At 44.7% G+C, this 22,291-nt stretch overlaps 1 protein-coding gene and 1 pseudogene across 4 annotated transcripts in view; one reads left to right on the top strand and one right to left on the bottom strand.

The window, feature by feature from the left end:
* The first annotated feature begins 6,080 nt into the window (after positions 1-6,080).
* Ttf2 (transcription termination factor 2) overlaps positions 6,081-22,291 on the top strand; it is a 31,390-nt gene continuing 15,179 nt past the window's right edge. For 2 of the 4 annotated variants that reach the window (XR_005500265.2, XR_005500266.2), the window contains exons 1-11: positions 6,081-6,149; positions 6,234-6,336; positions 8,318-8,404; positions 11,511-11,577; positions 12,221-13,147; positions 13,942-14,056; positions 14,255-14,440; positions 16,610-16,737; positions 18,042-18,123; positions 19,551-19,670; positions 21,494-21,644. Coding sequence is in view for 2 of the 4 variants with exons in the window: in NM_001106454.3 (NP_001099924.2) it covers positions 6,122-6,149; positions 6,234-6,336; positions 8,318-8,404; positions 11,511-11,577; positions 12,221-13,147; positions 13,942-14,056; positions 14,255-14,440; positions 16,610-16,737; positions 18,042-18,123; positions 19,551-19,670; positions 21,494-21,644 (1,994 nt within the window). In the remaining 2 variants the exon portion in view is untranslated. Of the gene's footprint in view, positions 6,150-6,233; positions 6,337-8,317; positions 8,405-10,289; positions 11,225-11,510; positions 11,578-12,220; positions 13,148-13,941; positions 14,057-14,254; positions 14,441-16,609; positions 16,738-18,041; positions 18,124-19,550; positions 19,671-21,493; positions 21,645-22,291 lie in introns of those variants that run through there. The other 2 variants (NM_001106454.3, XM_039102063.2) reach the window with 2 other exon arrangements.
* On the bottom strand, positions 19,858-20,359 carry Rpl18a-ps3 (ribosomal protein L18A, pseudogene 3; annotated as a pseudogene).

The following is a 22,291-nucleotide window of genomic DNA, read 5'->3' as shown; positions in this document are numbered from 1 at the left end:
TTGGTTTAAAGTGTGAAATTAGTTACAAAGCAGAGGGTGGGAGGAAGTAGAAAAAAAAAAAGCAAAGAAGAAAGGATTAATTTCAGGATGGGGTTAAACAGCCAGGCTGAGAAGCACGCACGTATAGAAGATTATGAAGGAGGCAGACGTGTTATCCCAAGGCCACTCCATGGCAGTGTAATGAGATTACATGGGAATAAAAATAGGGGAGGGCACCCCAAATCCTGCCATCTCACATAAGCATAATCATTATGATTCTGGTACACTCTCTTTGTCGTATCTCCCTGCGCACTTGCTTTTAATGGCATTATTGGATTTTTTAAATCACAAGAGCGACTCATGCCAGTTGTACAGAGTAGAACAGCAAAGACCTGCCAGCCGGGCTTCCCGGGGGATGGAAAGGGAGCCATGCGATGCAGGGCTTTAGAGGTTTATGGTTTGAGGTCTAGAAATACTGGCATGACTCCAGTCGGAGCACACAAACAACGTTGATGTACTCCACTGTTCTGTCCAGTTCTCTGATGTCCTTGGGGTGGACCAGGAATACAGCAGACAGTATGGATGGACCTCAAAGGTGTCAGGTAGGGATGCTCTAAGACAGACGCAGCAGACATGCTCTATGACTCCACTGACAGAAGATGTTGAGAGGGCAACATTTTGAAGATGGAGATCACTAGGTTGATCTCATTTTCAGAATCATAAACTGTGGGGAGGGGCTTGGAGAGGGCACAGCTAGTGAAGTTCTTGTCATGTAAGCACAAGAACTCCAGTTCAGATCCCCAGCACCCAGAGAAAGGTTGTGCATGCAGATAGCTGGCTCCTTGGAGTTTGCTGGTCAGCCCCTCTAACCAAGGGGTAAGATTCAGGCTCAGCAAGAGACCCTGTTCAAAAACCAAGAGGGAGAACAAAAACCAAGATATCAGTGGAAGATATCACATGTCAACTTCTGGCCTCCATATGTGCACGTGCATACACACATGCATACACATGTATGTGTACACACATTATACGATATATAAAAAAATGTTCTAAAACCAGTTGGCAATGCAACTCTACACGTTAAAAAAAGCACTACGATGAATTATATACAACTAGGAGAAAATGCTCTGAACAACTCTTGGCATCTTATTTTAAGAACAGTGAAATTTGGAATCTAACACTGCAAAATTTTGGTACAACAAAATCATTTGTCAAACTGAATGACAGTTCAGATTATAAACAGATTTTTGCCCACAGTAACATCTTGATTGTTCCTTAATCAAAGGACAGGTTTAAAACTCTCATATATCTGGAAGGCACCAAACAAAATGAAATTGAATGAGCAGTATGTGTTTGTTAGCAAAAAGGATGAAACGGAGGTGGGCAGGCCTTCTGCTTGGCTTTCATGTTAATATGCTGCCACCTAGTGGTTATTTGTAAGATGGCTTTTACTTCTGTTTTATTTAACCTTTACAATTTGTTAAGCATGCTACCCCAAACATGTTTGATGAAATGCAAGTGAAATATCTGAGTCACTGAATGTATTTTAAATTTTTAAATTTTTGCCTGGCAGTGGTGGCATATGGTTTTCATCCTAGCACTTAGGAGACAGAAGCTGGCGGATTTCTCTGAGTTCAAGGACAGCCTGGTCTACAGGTTAGTTCTAGGACTGTCAAGGCGACACAACAAACCCCTGCTTCAATAGATAGATAGATAGATAGATAGATAGATAGATAGATAGATAGATAGATAGATAGATAGATAGATAGATAGATAGATAGATAACAACAACAACAACAACATTTTCACTTTAGCACACTAATTTTTTTGAAACAATATCCCAATCATTCATTTTGAGACACATGTAGCTGTGTAACTCAGGTTAGCCTGGTACTCTCTATGTAGTCTAGTCTTGCCTTGAACTCAACGCAGTCCTCCTTCTCCATGCTCAGGTTACAGGTGTGGGCCACCAGACCTGACTATGCTAAATCTTTAAAACTGGGAATAAAGAATGCGTGTTGCTAGGGTAGTTGTGAGCACTAAATGTCGTCGCTATTCAGTAAAAGCCCTTATCTTACAACGAGGCAGCGCGGAGAAAGCTGAGATTTGACAACTTCCCTTCTCAGAATGTGCTGCAGGGCAAAGATCTGTTACCTGCCAGTTAGAATGAGGCTCTCAGTTTGCAACAATCAAAATGCCTGAGAGTTTCAGAAGATCAGGTGCTGGGTGGGGTGGTACTCGGTGATTCAGTACTAACTTAGCATGTATAAGGCCTCCCAGCACTGTCTCTTCACTCCTACCCCACGAAATAGGATACTTAGAACTGTCAGCTGACTAGAAAACCTCATATAAAATGAACAAGACTCGCAGAACTAGTAGAATCTGACTACTGGCTTGAAATTTAAGTTGCTGGATATTTTTAAATGACGCCGACAGGAGTGTTAAGGGGTTAGTGTTGTAGCTTGTCCTCTTACCTCTAATGAGTATCCAATGAGTCTGACGTCTGTCAGCCAGCATAGAGCACATTTGTTTTCATTTTCCCCAAGAACCAAAATGAGTGTATGGTCCTGGATTCACAGATTAGGGAACCCATCTGCTTCAGGGTCAACACTGTGTGGGAGTGAAGCATGTCTATACCAAGTTCCTCAGTCACTAGGGTATTTTCTAAGGATGTCGGCGAGCCTACCTACCATTTACTCTCCACACGGAAGGTTCCAGCACCACTTACACATTTTTAAAAACAGTTTTTGGGCTAGTAAATGGCTCAGTGGTTAAGAGCGCTGACTGCTCTTCCAGAGTTCTATTCCCAGCAACTACATGGTGGCTCACAGCCATCTGTAATGGGATCTGATGCCCTCTTCTGGTGTATCTGAAGACAGCTACAGTGTACTCATATATAATAAATAAATAAATCTAAAAAAAATTCATTTAAAAACAGCTTTCTCGAGGCCTAAACTTGGGTCTCAGAACTCACCTATTTAAAGGTATAATTCTAAGCCAAGCATGGGGATGCATGCCTATAGACTCATCACACAGGAAGCTGAGACAGGAGGATTGTGTATTGAAAGTCACCCTGGAAGCACACCCAGTTCAAGACCAGGTTGAGCTAATCCTAAGACTCTATCTCTAAAACACAAACAACAAACAAAGCGCAGTCGCTGTCACAATCCAGCTACAGAATAATCCCAACATAAGCTTGGTAGTAGAGCCAGCCCATCCTTAAGGAATATGTATGGTTAACTTGTACCTTTAAACATCCAGATTTGGGAAATGCTCTAAATGTTTGTTCTGAGTATGACAAGGCTACCAAAAAAAAACCCCAAACTTACATTCTCAGCTTCATTCAAAATATAAATCTATATAGCTCATTCTCAGAGGTCTCTCCAGATGTTTTCAGGCTAAGAGCATATATGAAATATATATGCACAAAACCTGTACATGCTTCGCTGTCTCACTGGTCCAGTCCCACTCCTATTATTATGATCTGGGGTTTAAACCTTTTTATTTAGCACATCCTAGACTTCTGGAAGAAACAGTTTTCCTACCTGTAAGTTTTCTGTGTCCATTTTTGCTTATTGGATGAGTGCAGGCCAACTGAGCAACTTCAGAGGAAAAGATCTGTCTGTAGTGCCACACTGAGACCTGGACTGGCTAGTCTCAAAATCATAGTGTGCAGGAAAGAATCTGTAACCTGGGGCTGGAGAGATGGCTCAGAGGCTAAGAGCACTGGCTGCCTGAGTTCAATTCCCAGCACTACATGGTGGTTCACAACCATCTAAAATGAGATCTGGTGTCCTCTTCTGGCCTGTAGGCATATATGGAAAAAACAGGGGAGAAAATCTATAACTGAACTTTCGGTCATTCTGTGAATTCTTTTTTCTTCCACCCTTCTCCACCCCTGTCCTTTCAATCCCTTAACACTAAGTACAAGAGAAAAAAGCACAGAAGGAAAAAGGCGGCAGCATTGTCATTAGACGACTTCCTGCTGATTAGGGGTGTCCAGTTCCTTAGGGAAAGTTTGAGCTTTGCCACCAACATATCTAATTTCTTCTTTTCATCTCTTCGCATACAACTGCCTAACAAACCTCAGCCAACAGCATCCAACCACCAACCAGCCAACCACCAACCAGACAACCAGACAACCAGACAACCAGCCACCAACAAGCCAACCAGCCAACCACCAATCACCAACCAGCCAGCCACCAACCAGCCAGCCACCAACCAGCCAGCCACCAACCAGCCAACCACCAACCAGCCAACCACCAACCACCAACCAGCCAACCAGCAACCAGCAACCAGCAACCAGCAACCAGTTAACCAGTCAACCAGCCCCTTCTATTGGGCCTTAGTATTTATATATTCTCTGAAGAGTCCCCAGAATTCCAAGTGTCACACTCTCGCAGAAACCATACACAGCTGGCAAAACCACACTCCTGTCAGAGCAATCATAGTCAGCTGCTGTGAACACTCTGTGGCAGCCCCACCTGGGATTAAAACAAGAAACATTCTTACATTTCTGTGTTTTTAAAGAAACCAAAAATCTCACTACAAGAATCACTATGGTCCTCTTCCCCAAACCTTAGCATTTGTGGTCTCCATCTCCTCACATGGTATCTATTTTGAATGCACATACAGATCTTGGAATTGCAATCTGGGAATAAAGAAACTACCTCACCTATTTGTCTGTATAAAGTTTCACTGGAGAACAGGGATATACTGTATGCACTTGGAAATTCATGTCTTTCTTTAGCTCTCTAGGGTTTGCTGGTGACTCCATTCATCTTGACATTTAAATACTATTTTATATTTATTTAAGCATTCATTAGGTATAGGCTAGTTCAGCTTCCTCCATTCAGTAAGCCCCTTGTGGTTAAAACAGTTTCTTTAAATGTATGCATTAGGTGAACTTTATATTTCTCAAACACATATTCCTCTTGGGGCACCAAAAAAAGCTATTTAGTAAGAACTGCTTAATTCATAAATGATAACTCGGGTCTATCTCCCCTCCTCTGGCCTCCTAAAACATTTACAGTCTCCATATAGCCCAGGCTTCTTAGTTAGACATTGCAATTTTTCTGTCCTCCTAGCAGGTATGTGTGCCACTCTGAGACACACACAGTCTTCAGCTGCTGAAATATGAAGTTATGGCTACAGCAACCAAGCTCCGATAGTCATTCCTTCCCTCTGCTCACTAAAAGAACTGATTACAGGTTCTACAGTTCCATTTTATTTTAAATTATGTGTATGTGTCTTTGTGTGTACTAGTTAATGTGGTGAGTCCATGGAGGCGTGGAGCTGGATTACAGGTCGTTCTAAGAGGCCAAAAGTATTTGCTAGGAACCAAACTCAGTAACAGCCAGCAAGCGCTCTTAAAATGCTGAGCCTTATCTCTAGCCCCTTGGTTACACTTCAAATGCAGTATCTTTTAACATCACTCTCAGTTTTTTTTTTTTTTAACTACAAATACAAAATAAGTTCAAAAGGGTTGACAATGCAAAATACACGAAGTAAAATTAGCTTGTGCCTGAGGTCCGGTATTGCCCTCAGGTTCTTCTCTCAGACTCAGGGCGTCCACACCAGGCGGTCCTTAGAACCTCACTTGAAGGCAGGCCGTGAGACTCAAAGAGAGCGGAGCGTGGAACTGAGATGTGTGCAGATGTTCAATCTTTGGTGATTCTGTGGACGCCCTACACTCATTTAAAGGTTGTCCGGGGGTCCTGAGGGAGTCTTTGTGCCGACTTACAGACTATGCAAATGATTCCCACAGTTTTAGGGGATGCTCCTGCCTCTCGGCCGCCTCATATTTAAGTGTTTCCACCCACAGTGGCTGCTTCCCGAGCAAACCAGCCGCTCTGCCTCCCTCTGAGCCTCAGCGGTTCCTCTGGAGTCGCCCAGTTCAGCTTCGTCTAGCCCTCTCCAAGTCTTGCTTTCTCCCCGACCAGGGAACCTCCGGGTGTCCTCCCAAGACTTCGGCCACGCCTCCTCCTTCCAAGTTTGATTTCAGTGCGCGCCAAGCCTGCGGGAGGCTGTAATTGGTTGAAGGTGAGAGGATTTCCCATTTGATTGGTGAAGTGTTATGATGGGCGGAACGGGGCGGGGTCAAAGACGGAAACCCGGCGGGCCAGAGCTTCCTGGCTGCGTTATGGAGGTGATTAAGTGTCCGGAGCACGGTAAGGTTCCAGTCTCAGGATTTCCCTCCTGGGGACTGTGGAACTGGCTTGCAGGGGCCATTGCTGACCTTCTTGTTTCCTCAGGGGCCGTCTGCTTCTTAAAGACCGGCGTCCGCGATGGCCCGAACAAGGGAAAGAGCTTCTACGTATGCCGGACGAACACATGCGGCTTCGTGCAGGCCACCGAGTGAGTCTCCAACCCGGCCGGGTTCCACAGAGTGACCCAGCCTGGTCACTTCAGCTGCCTTGGGACGCGGATTTACCCACACTCGGATCCTTCTAGAGTCCGCTTAAAGTTTCTAGGCACCTGTCTGGCCTTACTTAGTCACTCCCCTTTACCCCTGCATCCTTTCTGCTCCTTCTAAAAAGTGTAAACAAACAGTGGACATGGGAATTAATTTGCTAGTTTTGCACCAATTTTAGATCGCCATTTTAATTTTAATATTTGAGGTTAAAAACAGTAATTAGACACCAGCCTTTCTCCTTCATCTAGTGGTGTGACGCTAATAAACTCCAGAGATTGAAGGTCTTAGGGCAGCGTTTCTCAACCTGTGGATCGGGACCTCCAGGGTCTAAGGACCCATTCACAGGGACCGCCTTTTAGATATCCTGCAAACCAGATACTCACATTACGATTCAAAACGGTAGCAAAATTACGGTTGTAAAGTAGCAATGGAAATAATTTTATGGTTGGGGTCACCACAACATAAGGAACTGTTTTAAAGGGTTGCAGTATTAGGAAGGTTGAGAACCACTGTTGTAGGGAGTTAGTGCTGAAAGAAACATCAGAGGTTGGTGCAGAACTCAGGTTCTGCAGATGTGAAGGCTGAGACCTAGAAATGTCAAGCATCTTGTCCAAAGTGAGGAAAGTGCTCTCAAGTGTGACCATTCTCTGAGTGAAATTAAACTGTGGTTCATTTAACACTTCTTCCTGCTCTCTATTCAGCTGAACTTTGTAGAGCACAGTTATTTTTTTTTTCAGTATATAGGTATATAATAGATATTAGTACTGGAATAAGTTGTATTTTGCATCAGAATTTACAGTTCCGTTCCTAAATATATTGAGTATTGTTGAATGTTGTAAGACCCATGCGCGCGCATGTTCGTAGGAATTAATTCATAGGAACGTTCCTACGCAACGTTCGCATCAATGTCGGTCTTAGGTTTGATTCAACATTAAAAGAAATATTCTTGAGGACTGGAGAGACAGGTCAGCCTTCAAGAGCACGGGCTGCTCTTCCAGAGGCCCTGGCTTTGATTTACAGCACCCACTTAGGGGCTGTGAAATGTTGTAACTTTAGTTCTAGGGGATCGCGCGCCCTCTTCTGGCCTCTGAAGGCCTAGCATGTACATGGGGTACAGACACACATGCAACAAACGATCCCTAAACATAAAATAGAAATAAATAAATAAATAAATAAATAAATAAATAAATAAATCTTTAAAAAGAGAGTGAACATTCTTAAAGAGTGTGCCACTTCCGTGGGTACACTGCAATACAGACTAGTACAGTACTTTCACTGGAGGCTTGCAGTGTGTCTGATGAGCGGACTGCAGGCTGCAGACAATTCTACAGGTCACAGGAGAGTGCTTTAGACCTTCACTCCAACCTGTCTGCTCTCAGTATTGTACATATTTTAGGAGGGACATTTAAAATTTTATGCCAGGCAAGAAGCACATGAGTAAGTTATTATTAGAGGTAGACATGGGAGTAACAGCAGATGACAGCTAGTAGGGTATTAATGGATGAGAGATCCTGAGAAGTCACAGCAGGCCTACCCTGTGACCAGCCTGAGACTATAAGTCATCCCTGGAAGTGTTGCAGTGTGGCTGTCATATGACCGTCATGAAGAAAAGAATAGTTATTGTCACGCTTCGGTTCAGAAAGTGGTAAAAGAAAAACTATGGATCCTTTCCTCAGGAAGCCACACCAATAGCCATAGATGGAATTTATACACCCAGGACACCTTGAGCTGTAGTTGGGCTGAGTGTGGTGGCACACCCTTGTGATCCTAGAGGAAGGATTGCTGCAGGTTTGAGGCCACACTGGTCTAGGTGGTGGGTCCCAGGCCAGCCAGTGAGAATTCAAGCTTGGATTTGACTTCAGACTGCTGGCCTCTATTCCTTGTCTTCTAAAATTATTTTATTATTATTTCTTTCTCTTCTAGTATTCCTGTTTCTCATTGTTTATTGCATGAGGAGTTTGTGGTAGAGCTTCAGGGTTTGTTTCTACCACAGGGCAAGAAAGAATGGAGGTGAGTGTCCAGAAGAAACATCTAGATGCAACACACACACACACACACACACACACACACACACACACACTCTCCCCACCAACCCCCAATCCTGAAAGAGTTGCAGCTAGATTTGTTTTTTTAAATATAAATTAAAAAATTTTATAAAATTTTATTAAAATTTTATAAAAATAAAGAATTTTGTTCTTTAAAAGTCATTACTGAAAACCTTTTTTGTACATACTGAATATCATCTACCTTGTTAGCGATTCTGGACCTGTGGGTCTCGACCCTTCCACAGGGGTCACATATCAGATATTTACACTGTGATTCATAACAGTAACAACATTACAGTTATGAAGTAGCAGTGAAAATAATTTTATGGTTGAGGTTATCACATGAGGAACTGCATTAGAGAGTCACGGTGTTAAGGTTGACAAACCAGTGCCCTAAATGCTGTATGAGTTACCGGGAGAAACCAATGGTTAATTTCTGGATGACCAGCTCTGTTCCCCTCTAGCTCTCCAGTTGCTCATAACATCAACCCACTAACTGGTCAGCTTTCAATTCTGGTACTAGAAAGAAGGAAAAGGGCTAACATGCTAAGTAGTCAGTAAAGTGCAGTTTCCCTTGGGAAGGGCAGGGAAGTTTATATAGATGGGAGAAGCTATTTGTCATGGATGTTAAAAGGTAAGTAGAAAGTTACCAGTCATTAAGTATTCTTTTAAATGCACACATTGCATGGGGTACCACGGCATGACGTAACAGGACCACTTGGGAGAATTGGCTTGGTGGTTTGGCCAAGAAGGCAGGGGTCATACATGATAGTTTTTATGTAGTTTTAGAATTTATGTGTTCAGATCGTGTTAGAGTCCAACACTATCGTGGCAGGGAACAGGGCAGCAGACAGGCAAACATGATTCTGGAGCAGTAACTGAGAGCTTAATCTGCTCCACAAGCATGGGCAAAGAGAGCATCCCCACTGACACACCTCCTTTAACAAGGCCACACTTCCTAATCCTTCCCACAGAGTTCCAGCAACTGAAAAAGCAATCATTCAAATACATGAGCCCATAGGGGCCATTCTCATTCAAACCACCATATCGCTATTATGAGAATTATGTGTTCTAAGACCCTGTCCCCAACCCAAGTATATCGAAATGCTTGGCATCCTTGTTTAAAAAAAAAAAAAATTGATCCTAAATTTGTGTCAGTGTCTGAGGTGATTAATTTTTGTCCATTGGTTAATTTACATATTTTTGCATCGTTGATTATGTGAAATAGTATGTCTTCAAGATTGTGCTGGAATTGTAGAATCTTTGTGTTTGATTATCAAATATAGATTCAACCTCTTAAATTTTTACAGAAAACTCTGTTGAGGTTGCATAATTTACACAGATCAGTTTTGAGAGAACAGACATCAATACTGTGAGCGTGGTGTGCAGTATGGCTTTAAATTTTTCTCTGTGTTTTTAAATAATTTCCATTATAAAGCGCTTATACTTCTCCAAAATGTACTTCTCTGGTTATGTTTTTACTGCTGTCATAATGGAGTGTTTGTTGTTCTGTATGTATGAGCGGTATGTGTACATGTATATTTGCATACATGTGGATGTATGCAGTTGCCATGCACATGTGCGTGAGGCCCGAGGTTGATGTTGAGTGACTCTCTTCATCACCCTCCACTTTACTTACTGAGGGAGCGTCTCTCACTGACCTTGGAACCCTCTGTTTGCAAGCCTTGATAGACAGCTTGTCCTGGGGACACTTTGTCTCTGCCTCCTGAGTGCTGGGATTAGAGGTAGGCTGCCAAACCCACCTGTATTTTATGTGGTTTCTTTGGTTTTCACATTCGCAAGGAACCATTTTCTTCACCAAGATATCTCCCTAGCCTATAAATGTAATTGGGGGGGGGGGTGTTTTCCATTATTAGAGTTGGGCAGGTAAATCTTCGTTCGCTTCAGTCTTGTTCTTCTGGCGCTCAAGGTCACTTGTCCCTTGGTACTGAAGCACCCGCCTCTAGGGGTGGTAGGTGGCAACCACTGGCTTTCTAATTTGCATTAAAAGAACCATGGAGGTTCAAAAGTGAAGACTGGAGAAGAGTGCTTTGAGATAATAGCTACCAAAGAGCTGGCACCTCACATCCCTTGTCTTCCGTGCCCATCTGCTGTGGTTGGTCTCAGTAGCTGTTTTACAGGTAGATGTAAGACTGCTGTCAGAGAGGTCAGGAAGGGAATCTGAGTTCCCACAGTTGCTGGGATTCAAACCAGCTCCAGCCACTGCACACACCCTCTTTCTCTGAGTGAAGGCTGAAATGAGATGTGAGACTGAGTGCAGTTAAGCTGAGAAAAATGGCTGGAAGAGAGCTGGAGTGGCAAGCCGTTGCCTGGCAGTCCATGCAATGTGCTCCTCTCTCCTCTCTCCTCTGGGACAGTGACGACAGGGCCCCAGAGAGGCCCTAGGTTGTGAAGTGTTAGCTGTGTGATACTGTTTGGAGTTTGCTAGTATCTCTTGTTTGAGTACCAGCTTCCTTTTTCAAACAGTACTGTGGCCTCCCTCTGGCACACACAGTGCCTGGTTATCCTTTTCCTGGTTTGTAGCAGCTATTGCTGATCTCTTTCTCCATCTCATTTGTTCTTCATACAGAGTAAAAAAGCATAAGCCAGTGCATGCTTTTGGTTATTGTATCATTTTGGTTCTTGACTTTCCAGCCCTCAAAAATGTCCTCTGCAGGGGCTGGAGTGATGACTCAGTAAGTAAGCTGCTAGCTGTGCAAGCCTGAAGACCTGAATTCAGCTCTTCAGTACCCATACAAACCATGTGTGGTCAGCCTGGGCTATGGTGAGACACCGCCCCTCCCCCATAATATGGGTTTAGATTAATGCTCAGTGGTTAAGAGCGCTTGCATAAGACTTGGATTCTGTTCCCATTACCCATAATACCCAGCAGCTTACAACAATTACAGGCCCGAATCTAGTTTCAGGGAATTCAGTGCCATCTTCTGGCCTTTACAGGTACTACATGTATATGTGCAGGCAAAATGCTCACGCATACACGAAATCATGCAAAAAATGAAACTCTTAAAGAACAGTTGCACCTTATTTACATCTGTTTTATACTCCATTAGGTTGTTCTTCCGATGTGCTAGAACCAAGGCGGAGGGGAAGCGCTGGTGTGGTGATGTCCCATGGCAGGTAGGAATCACCCATGTGTTTCCATACACAAGAAGCAACCCCAGTCTGTATGAACTGCTGCTGTCCCTCACACTACCTCTGAGACCCCTGAAGAGTTCTGTGACTGCTCATTCAAAGAGCCACTGCCATGGTCAAAGTTTGATCACTTACCATCGTTTTACATAAATGCTTTCCAGTGTCATAAGAGCAGCCAGTGTCCTCCTACTTAGGGAAGAAAGACTAACATCGCCATCTTTTTATAGATCAGTATTGACTTGATTTTGATATAAGCTAAATGTAACACCTTGGTTCCTAGACTATGAGAGGAGGAGAGGCTCTGTTCTTGTGCCATACATGGGGACTAGACCTGGGGAACTGGTAACCCTTGTAAGGAATAGAGACATACACATTGTGGCTCTTGTGACTGTCAGAGCGTGTTGGCTCAGCCGTCACCGAGCCCTGGAAAGGACTATCCTGAGCAGAGTGTGAACACAGCACTGAAAGAAGTGGATCCCTTGTGAATTTGGCATTTTTCCCTTTTAGATGCAGAAGCAGCACTAGTCATGGAGTACATTTACTGGGTTTCCCTTTCCTCCAGAAGGACATTTTAGCTGCAAAAGTAGCCCTATTCTGTGTTACTGTATGTTATTTTCATTGTCTGTAGGATCCTAATCCTAAAGGACACTCTGTAACCTGTAAGCCTCAGCTGGCATCGGAGTCACTGCCTCACCCTCCCAGCCAGCCGAGAAACCCATTTAGGGTGCTTAACAAGAATCAGAAAACACTTGAGTGGAAACAGTTTGTGGAAGGAGAAGGTGAGATAAAGACAGCCGATAAGAAGCTGAGAGAAAACAGAGAGCAGCTCTTGGATCAAAAGAAAGAACAGAAGCCCAAATCTAAATGCAGGATGGAGAAGGACCCCTCATCTGACCTGGTGGTAACTAGACAGTCTGGAGGTGACGGGGAAGAACAGGAGGAGAAAACAAAGTTCCGGCCCAAAACTAAGGAAACTGAAGAAATGACTTCCAAACAAGGCCATGGAGAGGTGCTTCAGGGAACATCCAAAGTTCCTCAGATATCAGAGAGTGAGAGTCAAGAGATCCCAAACAAGCCAGAAGCTCTGAGTGAAAAGGAAACCCATCTTTTGTTGCAGAGTATTCCTGGTCAGAACCCAGAAAGCAAGGTCCAGAAAGAGGGACACCTCATCAGGGAGCAGCTTAAGAACGGGGACAAAACAGGAGCAGATGCCCACAGTGCACAGGCCTCCCAGACAGGGCTATCTCAGGGGTCTCTCCAGGGGCCTTCCAAGACTTGGAGGCCTACTCCCAAAGCACGAGTAGCACCTGGGGTTTGTTCAGGATCCGTACACCATGCCACCTCCAGCAGCGATGACAGTGAAGATGATGGTAGGCCAGGGTCCCCACTTCTCTTTGACTTGACTATAGACTCACAGAAGAAGGGGAGCCTTCAACATTCTGACCAGAGTGTACAGAGACAGACAGCTGCTGCTTCAGGTGTTTCCAAGAAGGGAGAATCATCTGACCTGGCAGCCCAGCGTGCGAACCTTACGACACAGCTGAAACAAAAGAAGGTGAGTCTGCAGTGAACGCTACTCTAGCCGAAGACCCCAGTTCAGTTCCCAGCACCCATGTCAGCTGGCTCCAAGCCACCTGTAACCTCAGCTCAGGGTATGACACCTCTCCTTGCCTCCTTGCACCTGCACTTACATCTACATACTTATACACAGTTTATATGCATACAAATACATTGATGATGATGATGATGATGGTGGTGGTGGTGGTGGTGGTGGTGGTGGTGGTGGTGGTGGTGGTGGTGGTGGTGGTGGTGGTGGTGATGGTGATAAGGCCAGTCTTGTGCTTTGTCTCTAAGGCAGTGGTTCTCAACCTGTGAATTGGAACCTTGTTGGGGGTCAAATGATCCTCTCACTGGGGTGGCCTAAGACTGTCAGAAAACAAAGATTGTTATGAGTCATAACAGTAGTAAAATTACAGGAATGAAGTAGCAGTGAAATAATGTTATGGTTGGGGGTCACCACATCATGAACTGTGTTAAAGGGTCGTAGCATTAGTAAGGATGAGAACCACTGCTCTAGGATCAGGGTGTCCTGAGAGCGGCTGGGAGATGCCAACAGAGTTGAGGAGATTCCTGAGAGGGCTTTCTAGGTGGCTGCTTAATTCCTGCCTTTCCTATGTTTAGACCTAGGCTTGGTGTGCTAGTGGGGGGTTTTATTTTAATCTTGGTTTTTACATTCATAATTAGAAGATCACTTTAGAGTTTTGTCATGCTAAGCCCAAGTCTAGAAGTTTGAAGTTGTCCTTTAATGACTTGGTATGCCAGTTCCATTTGATAGGATCTGTTTTCTAGGGCACCCTGGCTGCAGTGAACATCCAGGCTCTCCCTGACAAGGGAGAGAAGTTGCTTAAGCAAATCCAGGCTTTGGAGGACGCACTCAATGCTCTGGCTCTCTCACCAGAGCAAGGTAAGACGGGGTTTGCCCTAGAACTCAGTGTCTGTGAACGTGTCAGATGCTAACTGCTGCGGTATAACAGCATTGCTGCATGCCGTGGTCACAGTCGAGGCTCAGTCTTCTCTGGGAGGCCTCCGCTGGCTGCATTCGCTCGCCATGTCTTTACCTGTTTCTCTCACTTTGGTCTGTTCATCCCTGGTGTGTTGGCAGGAACTAGGGAGAACTGCAGCTCCCAGGAGCCAGAGCAGAGCAAGGTCACCGAAACTGCTGCTGCTGGCCCTCTACACTTGGTGCCTCCCCAGCCCCTTCCCAGGCCCCACATCCAGCCTGCAGCCTCCCTAGGACTAAAGGCCAGCCGCCAGGAGACTCCTGAGGGAGCCAGCCAGTGCTCAGGAGGTAAGGCTCAGGGACTCAGACCCTCGCAAAGCTGCTAAGTTATGCGCCACCCAACAGATATCTTTGCACCCACTCGAAGGGAAAGCCGTTCACTTTGGATTGAAGTTGCATGTGTGTTAGAGACCTGATTCTCTATACAGCTTTGGACAGATGTTTTAAGACTTAGGCTAGGGGCTGGTTACTACCTTATGTCATCATGAGGTCAGTACATAGGATACACAGACAGTATTGGGTATGAAAACTAGCTTATTAGTATGAGGCAGTTAGACTAGTAGGTAACACTTTTATTTCCCTATATGAAAGATGGTGGTGGGTCAGGCATGCATAGAGACAGAGAAGAATGATCTAAGTGGTGACGAGTCCTGTCAGACACATAGAAAGCAGTAATTCCCTAGATAGCTATGTTTCTGTTGCAAATTTCCAGGCAACTTTGCAGGTCCCTAGTAGAGTCTTGTTTGTTTTTTGAAACAGGATCTCACCTGTTTCAAAATCCTGACCTGGAACTTGCTACGTAGACCAGGAAGGAGTGCAACACCATGCCCAGCTTCTAGATAGAGCCTTAGGTGTGCTTACTTGTTCTGCAGTCGGAGGTTGGAGTTGGTGTTCGCTGGCAGAGATTAGGAAAGCAGTGGCAGCTTCTCTCAGTGAAAACTGCTAGAGGTATAAGAGATTGAAGGGCAGCCTTGATGGGAAGCTACTCTAAAAGGTTATTGAGAAAACACGTGGTCACATAGCCATCTTGACTGCTCAGGAAGCTTTTTGGGATTGAAACTTACATTACAACATCATTCCATTATGTACTTGTGATGAAGTTGTTGTGGTTTGCCTTGGAGTTATCTGTATTTTGATGCTAATTCCACTGCCCCAAGGACTGCTGCCTAGTCTTGTACTCAGGACTCAGGTGACTTCACCAGAACTTTCTCCCTATTGAATTTGTAAAGTACAGGTGAGGGCTAGGTACAGGATAGAAGGAGGCCTGTCATTGGAGGAGAAGGAAGGATGGGTGGAAGAGAAGTTTGAAGGAAGAGGAGGAGACTGGGACAGAAAGGAGGAGAGACAGGAGGGAGAGGGAGAGAAGCCGTGGCAGGACAATATGGCCGATGATGTTAAGCTTCCGCTCTGTGTATTTACAGGTTGTTATTAATGTTTTTAAGGGATGGATGGTACTGGGCTTTGTATGTTTAGGTGGGCAGTTATATCTTATCAGTTGGGCCAAAGGTTATTGTGTTGTGTGTTCTTTTATGTGACGGTTTGAGTGTAGGAAAGTGTGCGGCGGCTGGGGACACTGGGCTGCCGAGGAGTTGGGATGTATTTCTGCCAAGATGTCCAGCAGACATCTTGGGGCACCGCGGTGCAGGACCTAGGGGGGGATAGAAGACAACCAAACTTTTTTTAATTTTTTATATTTTTACAACAACATGAAGTCACCTGGGAAACATTAAATTTTAGCAGGTTATTGACATAAAAGAACATGTGACAAGTTTTGGGAAGACGTCTACTAAGGCAGTTTAAGGCATTTCGGAACTTAACATTTCGCAGTGTCTAGAAACCTTGTCCTAGAAGTGCTTTCCCCTAGGATTGGGAACAGCTTGGCTATCTTGCCTGTGTGAGGCGAGAGGGCCAGCAGTACAGTAGGTCACAATCCACTGTGGCCTGCATCTCGGGGATCAGCCTTCCGTCCTCACAGATGTAGGGCTTTTACTCTCACTGGCTCTTCTCCAGGTTCAGAGGCCTTTGCTTCCAGAATTACTGCCCTGGGTGGACATGGAGCTCATGGTAGTGCTTGTCTGTCATGTTCAAGGCCTCATATTTGATCTTCAGCTCTAGAAAAATATTATAGGTTGTTTTGTTCTAAATTATAGTTGTTTGTGTAGTTAAGGAAACAGAATTGGAATAGAAAAGCTTGTGAGACCAGGAGAGCCTTGAGGTAAGGATTTTTACTCAGTACAGATTCATCATGTGGCAGATAATTGTGTTTGTGAGGCTCTAGCCAGAATACAGTACTTGTCTCGCTGTTTGTGTTTGAGAGACAGGGCCTCCTGTATTCTAATTTGTATGGTGTCGGGATCAAGCCCATTTATGTGAGGCAAGCACTGTAGCAACTGCACGGCATCCCAGCCCTCAGGACAGCACTTCTGACATCTTTGGGGAACACTTGTCTGTCCCCAGGCCACACGAACGAACATCGTCTTTATAATGTGTGGAAAATCACGAGTGAAGCCATTGACGAGCTTCATCGGTCACTGGAGTCTTGTCCTGGGAAAACTGCAGTAGCAGAAGACCCAGCTGGCTTGAAGGTGAGCCGGGAAGACTACAGTGCAGGGTGTCCAGCACCCTGGACAGCACTGAAACCTCCTGCAGAGAGGTGCCTCAGTGGAGGCTACAGTGGTTCCTTCTTTTTGTTGACCAGTGAAGATTGTAACCAGCCTTCCTTTTTTAAGTTATAAGGCTGTACATGTCTGTGACAGAGGACCCGTGTGTTAAGTTGGTAGATGGTATAGGATGCAAACCAATTGTTATCTGAAATGAGCTACTGGGGTGGACACATACAAAGCTAATGTGATCATAAGACAAAGATAAGGGGTTGGGGACTTAGCTCAGTGGTAGAGCGCTTGCCTAGGAAGCCCAAGGCCCTGGGTTCGGTCCCCAGCTCCGAAAAAAAGAAAAGAAAAGAAAAGAAAAAAAAAAAGACAAAGATAAAAAGCACGGTGCTGCCACGCCTTTAATCCTAGCACTCAAGAGCCAGCGACAAGTGTATCTCTCTGAGTTTGAGGCCAGAGTGAGTGCCAAGATAGCCAGGGCTACACAGAGAAACCCTGTCTCCAAAAAGAAAAAAAATTGCAGTTGTGTGACAGGCCATATATGAAAAGGATATAGGGAATTCAAAATAATGGTCTGTAAGTAGTTTTATACCTTAAAAAAGTGTAGATGCTTAGAGGGCAGAGAGGATAAAAACAACACAGGAAAAAGTGAGGGGAAGACAGGTTGGTATTAGTGAGCAGTGGGTGGGTGTCATCACTCCCTCACTGGGCGGAGCAGGCAATGGTACGGAGAGTAGGGAGAGTCCCTTGCAGTGGAGCCTGGCATTGACAAATGAACTTAGATTTGAATGCTCAAGGTGTTCTGTTTAATGTTAACTCTATAAAGGTTTGTGAGTGTTGTAAACATTCGTTGTCCCAAAGCACAACGTAAACTGGAACACAGAAGACCTGGGAGGAAGTCAGTAGTTGAAGAACTATTGCAGCTTGTGACTATCAGTCTAGAATGGGCTGTTGGGTAAAATGGAGAGTCAAATATAAGGATCATGAGAAGGGACAGAAAGGCTGGTAAAAATCAAGTGACCATCTGAAGCTTGGTTGCAGGCAGTAAAAAGTGAAGACAAAAGTGGCCTTTAGTGGAGTGGAGACATGGACAGGAGCGTCCTAATAGAGGTGCTGAGTGTTAGCCATAGCAAAGCCTTCACCATGGTGGACAGGTGAAGCCAGCAACTCATGGCCACAGCTAGAACACAAAGAGCACCTGTACAAAAGAATAGAATGAAGCTGGGTCCAGCATAGCCTCTCATTAGGAATTCATTCTGACATTTGCCTTATGTTGTCAGGTCCCCTTGCTACTGCACCAGAAGCAGGCATTAGCCTGGTTACTGTGGCGGGAAAGTCAGAAGCCACAAGGAGGGATCCTGGGTAAGTTTGGTATTACAGAAAGAGCCGACAGCTATGGGATGCTACGAGGAAGGTGTGCCCATTTTTCAGATGGGAAACTAAAGTGTAGAAACATTAAGAGCTTGGTTAAAAACACATAGTGTGTCAAAGGAGGTCTTGGAACCAGCATGGGTGTCTGCCTCGGACTAAGGAAAGAGTTGTTCCATGCTGGTCTCCACAGTCTCCAAAAGTGTGAGCCTGGGGGCCATCCTTCCAGGAGCACAGGCTGCAGCCACAATTGCCAACTGTCATGGCTTCGCTCTGCGTGTTCAAGAAGCTAAGGCTTCCGTCTGCTCAGGTTCAGAGATTTGTGATAGGACCAACAATATTTAGTCTGTCCCACAGCCTTGACGTACACAGCTCAAAATCAGCAGAATCCTGGGAGCAGCCTTCTGGAGTCTTCGCCTAAGGAAGTCACATGGGTCACACTTACCATCCTAGTAGTAAGTTGGAGGATGTTTCCAGCCAGAGAAGCATTTTGGAAACTTAGTGCCCAGGAAGTTTTCTAGAAGCATGTAGTTTCATACTGGTAGACAGCGAGATTCCATCCCACAGAAGAAAAAGTGGTGTTGGCACAGAACCACGTCATGTATACAAATGGTGTGGGCAGTTTTGAAATGTGAGACCTCTTTTTACACATTAGTTCCATGAGTAGCCATGACCTAATGTTGGGAGCAGGGCTGGCAGACGTTGGTACACAGGCTGCCCATGTTGACTTGCACACTCAAGTGAACCACTCTACTGCTGAATCACAGGGATTATGTTGAATGACTGTAGGAACCTGGTGAGCTAATCTAAGTGTTGCATATGGTATGAAGAGTAAGTTAGGTACTGTCAGTGGCTGGCACAGGGACTGTACAGCATAATCCAAGAAGTGTCACAGCTAGTGACTTGGCTCACAGCAAACATTTTTAAAAGCCTGGTGACCCAAGTTTGAACTTTGGAATTCATGTAAAAAGTAGGAGAGAACTGACTCCACACATGTACCTTGGCATGTGATACTTTTGTGCATGGGCATACACATGCATGCACACATGCATACACACACATATAATGAAGTGTTCAGTTATGGCCTTTGGTGAGTAAAGGAAGTGCATGACAGACTGCTGGAACTGGCAGATTAGAGTTCGTCATAGTATATGTTAGCCAGACAGTTTTGCTTTGGCAAATAACAGAAAAACCAGGCACAAAACGGAAAGTGAATCAATCCACTGTTAGATAAATCCACTTAGCAGGGAAACTGGGGGGAAAGTCTGACCTCGATCTCCATACACATAGCAGATCATCTTTACGCTTTACGCGGATAGACCTCACGGGGATAGGAGACAGATAGGGATAGGGAGTGGGCCAGCTTCTGCCAGAGGAGTCTTCTCTTGAAGTCATGTTGATCCCTTGTTTCTTATTTCTAGCGGATGATATGGGCTTAGGAAAGACTCTGACAATGATTGCACTCATCCTAACCAAGAAGAATCAGCAGAAGAGCAAGGAGAAGGACAGAAGCCTGCCTGTGATGTGGCTTTCCAAGAATGGTAGGTATAAGCGCCTCCTGCCATTATTCCCCACCGTATTTGAACCAGCAGAGGGAGGTTTTCAAACTAACAAAGGATAGCTTTGCTCACATCTAATTAATGTTATAAAACCAGTACTGGTTACTTTCCTGTGCTAGTTCTTTTTTCCTTTTTTGACTCTGGAGTTTTATTCAGTGGGTCTCTGGGTTTAGAAGAAGTTGTTGGGCCTCTTGGTGGTGAAGCAGGGCTTGTGCTGTCATGGAAACACACAGTGGGGCAATGGGAACTTGATCTTATAGTCATGGCTACAATCTCTTTCACCTTCATGATCTGGAAGGAGTGCTTGTGGGCACGGTGCAGGACATGGTTTCACACTATGGTGTGACTCCCACCAGTGATGGTTAGGTCCCAGTGCTCCCAGTGCATGTTGTGTGTGCCAGGGTGGGCGTCATGGTACAGCCAGACACCAAAGTTCTTCACATGCAGTGCTACTTCTCAAACACTGCCTGTAGTACACTGTCTCCTGGAAGAGCTCATCTTCTTCACCGGTGACATGAAGTACTAGGAATGGGACTTGGCCACCGCAGGGTTGGGGGAAAGATGCACATTCAGTACAGTGGCACTGTATAGCACTTCGGGATGGGCAAGCAGCATCCTACTACCTTGTACTCCCAAAGTGTGCCCGACCCCTTCCTGGCGGCTGTCCTCATTCGCCGCCATCCTCCTGTGTTATTTCTGATGCTGAGTGCAATTATAAATGACTGCTCCCCTTTATTTACATTTAGCTTCATCTGGAATTCAAAAAAGTTTTCTGGAGGTATGTAAGGTTCTAGAACAGTTAGTTCAAGCACAGTAGTTAGTGTTTTCTGTTGATGCTGGGATAAACTCCTAGGTATATCGAAATGTACCTTTATTCTATTTGTTTCTTAACTGTTTTAAAAATATAGCTTCATGCATATTTTATGTTGTATGTTATTTGTAAATACCATGTAAACTACTGTGAACATGAGCACAAGTCCTGCTTTGCTTATGTGGTTAAAAGCGTGTAGCTCTCTCTCAGGGCCTGTGGTATACACTGTTGTAGCTGGGCCCCGACCCTGCATGGAGTAACACACACACACACACACACACACACACACACACACACACACACACACACACACGATGAAAAACAATGGTACTAAATACCGTGTGCCAATAGATGGTCTCAAATCACATTATCACATTTGCGGGGCTAGAGAGATGGTTCAGAGGTTAAGAGCACTGTCTGCTCTTCCAGAGGTCCTGAGTTTAATACCCAGCAACCACATGGTGGCTCACAACCATCTGTAATGAGCTCTGGTGCCCTCTTCTGGTGTGCAGGCAGAACATTGTATACATAATAAATACATTTTTCAAAAATGTGATTTAAAAAAAATCACATTTGCTTCTCTTGGAAGAGGCTTTTTCTACTCACTTAAGGCATAGTAATTTGTATTTATATTTTAATGTAGAAGTACATGAAGTTATGGTTTTTTTGTAGAAAAACACAAAACAGTAATTCCCTGTAGCAAATCATCTCAGGAGTCCTTAGGAAAGGACCTGCTTCTGTTTCTGGCCACTGTGAAAGAGCATTGCTTTTTTGACTAGGACACACACTGCCCACTTTCCTCCCTGTTCTTAAACTCTAAGATAAATAATTGTTTAGTTTAACAGACTATCTCTTTTATTTCCTATTCTGTTTACTTTGTGTAGAAGTAAAACAATAGTAAAAACTACTGATTGAAGGGATAAAGTCATCAAGAGAAATCATCATGTTCAAGGCTGGTCAGTGAATGTAACTAGGTATGGATCTCTTCCTCTAGATTCCTCTGTCTTTACTTCCACCGGAACACTAATCGTCTGCCCCGCTTCCCTGATCCATCACTGGAAGAATGAAATAGAGAAACGTGTGAACAGCAACAAACTCAGAATCTATCTCTACCACGGGCCAAACCGGATTCAGCATGCGAAAGTGTAGGTCGGAAGTGCTTGGCCGTGTGTGCAGCCCACTGAGGGAGCCCTTTGCCTTTCTGCTCGCCCAGTTCTTCAGAGCTAGTCTTAGTGTGGAGACTGAGGACAATTTTCAGCCTAATTATCAGGCAGCTTGCTTTCAAACACATGTCAAGGTTTAGCAGGTTCACTTCCCCATGTGCTAGTCACTGTCCCCAGCCAACGCTGCAATAGGAGGAGCTTGTAATGCCTGAGTTGCCTTCGAAGTAGCAGCCACATTCCCTGGTAAACCCTGGGCAATGAGGAATGTCAGGGTCTCTCTCTTGGACACTGAAGGCCTGAGGCTAGATAGAACTCCTCTTCCAATTCCCTGAGTGTGAAAGGAAGCACTTAGTCTTATACGCCATCTTGGTAGCACTCTGTCAGTTACCTGCTGTGGGCTGCGTGGATGCGAGCATGTTTGTGACTGTATTTTTATACATAGACTATTCAATAAGATTAAGTGTCAGGGTTTTAGATGCAGAATTGTTAGACTTAACTAAACATTCTTGAAAAGGGATGCTTGGGAGGGAGGAAGATCACCCCAGATGGCAGTCTTTAGTTTTTGGGTTTTGGGGATCAAATACATAGGGCTTACCCGTGCATTCTGGGTAAGCACCGTAGCACTGGAC

This window comes from Rattus norvegicus, chromosome 2 (assembly GCF_036323735.1).
Source record: "Rattus norvegicus strain BN/NHsdMcwi chromosome 2, GRCr8, whole genome shotgun sequence".
Taxonomy (NCBI): Eukaryota; Metazoa; Chordata; class Mammalia; order Rodentia; family Muridae; genus Rattus; species Rattus norvegicus.
The sequence above is the reverse complement of the archived record's forward strand: the minus strand, read 5'-3'. Positions and strand labels throughout refer to the sequence as shown.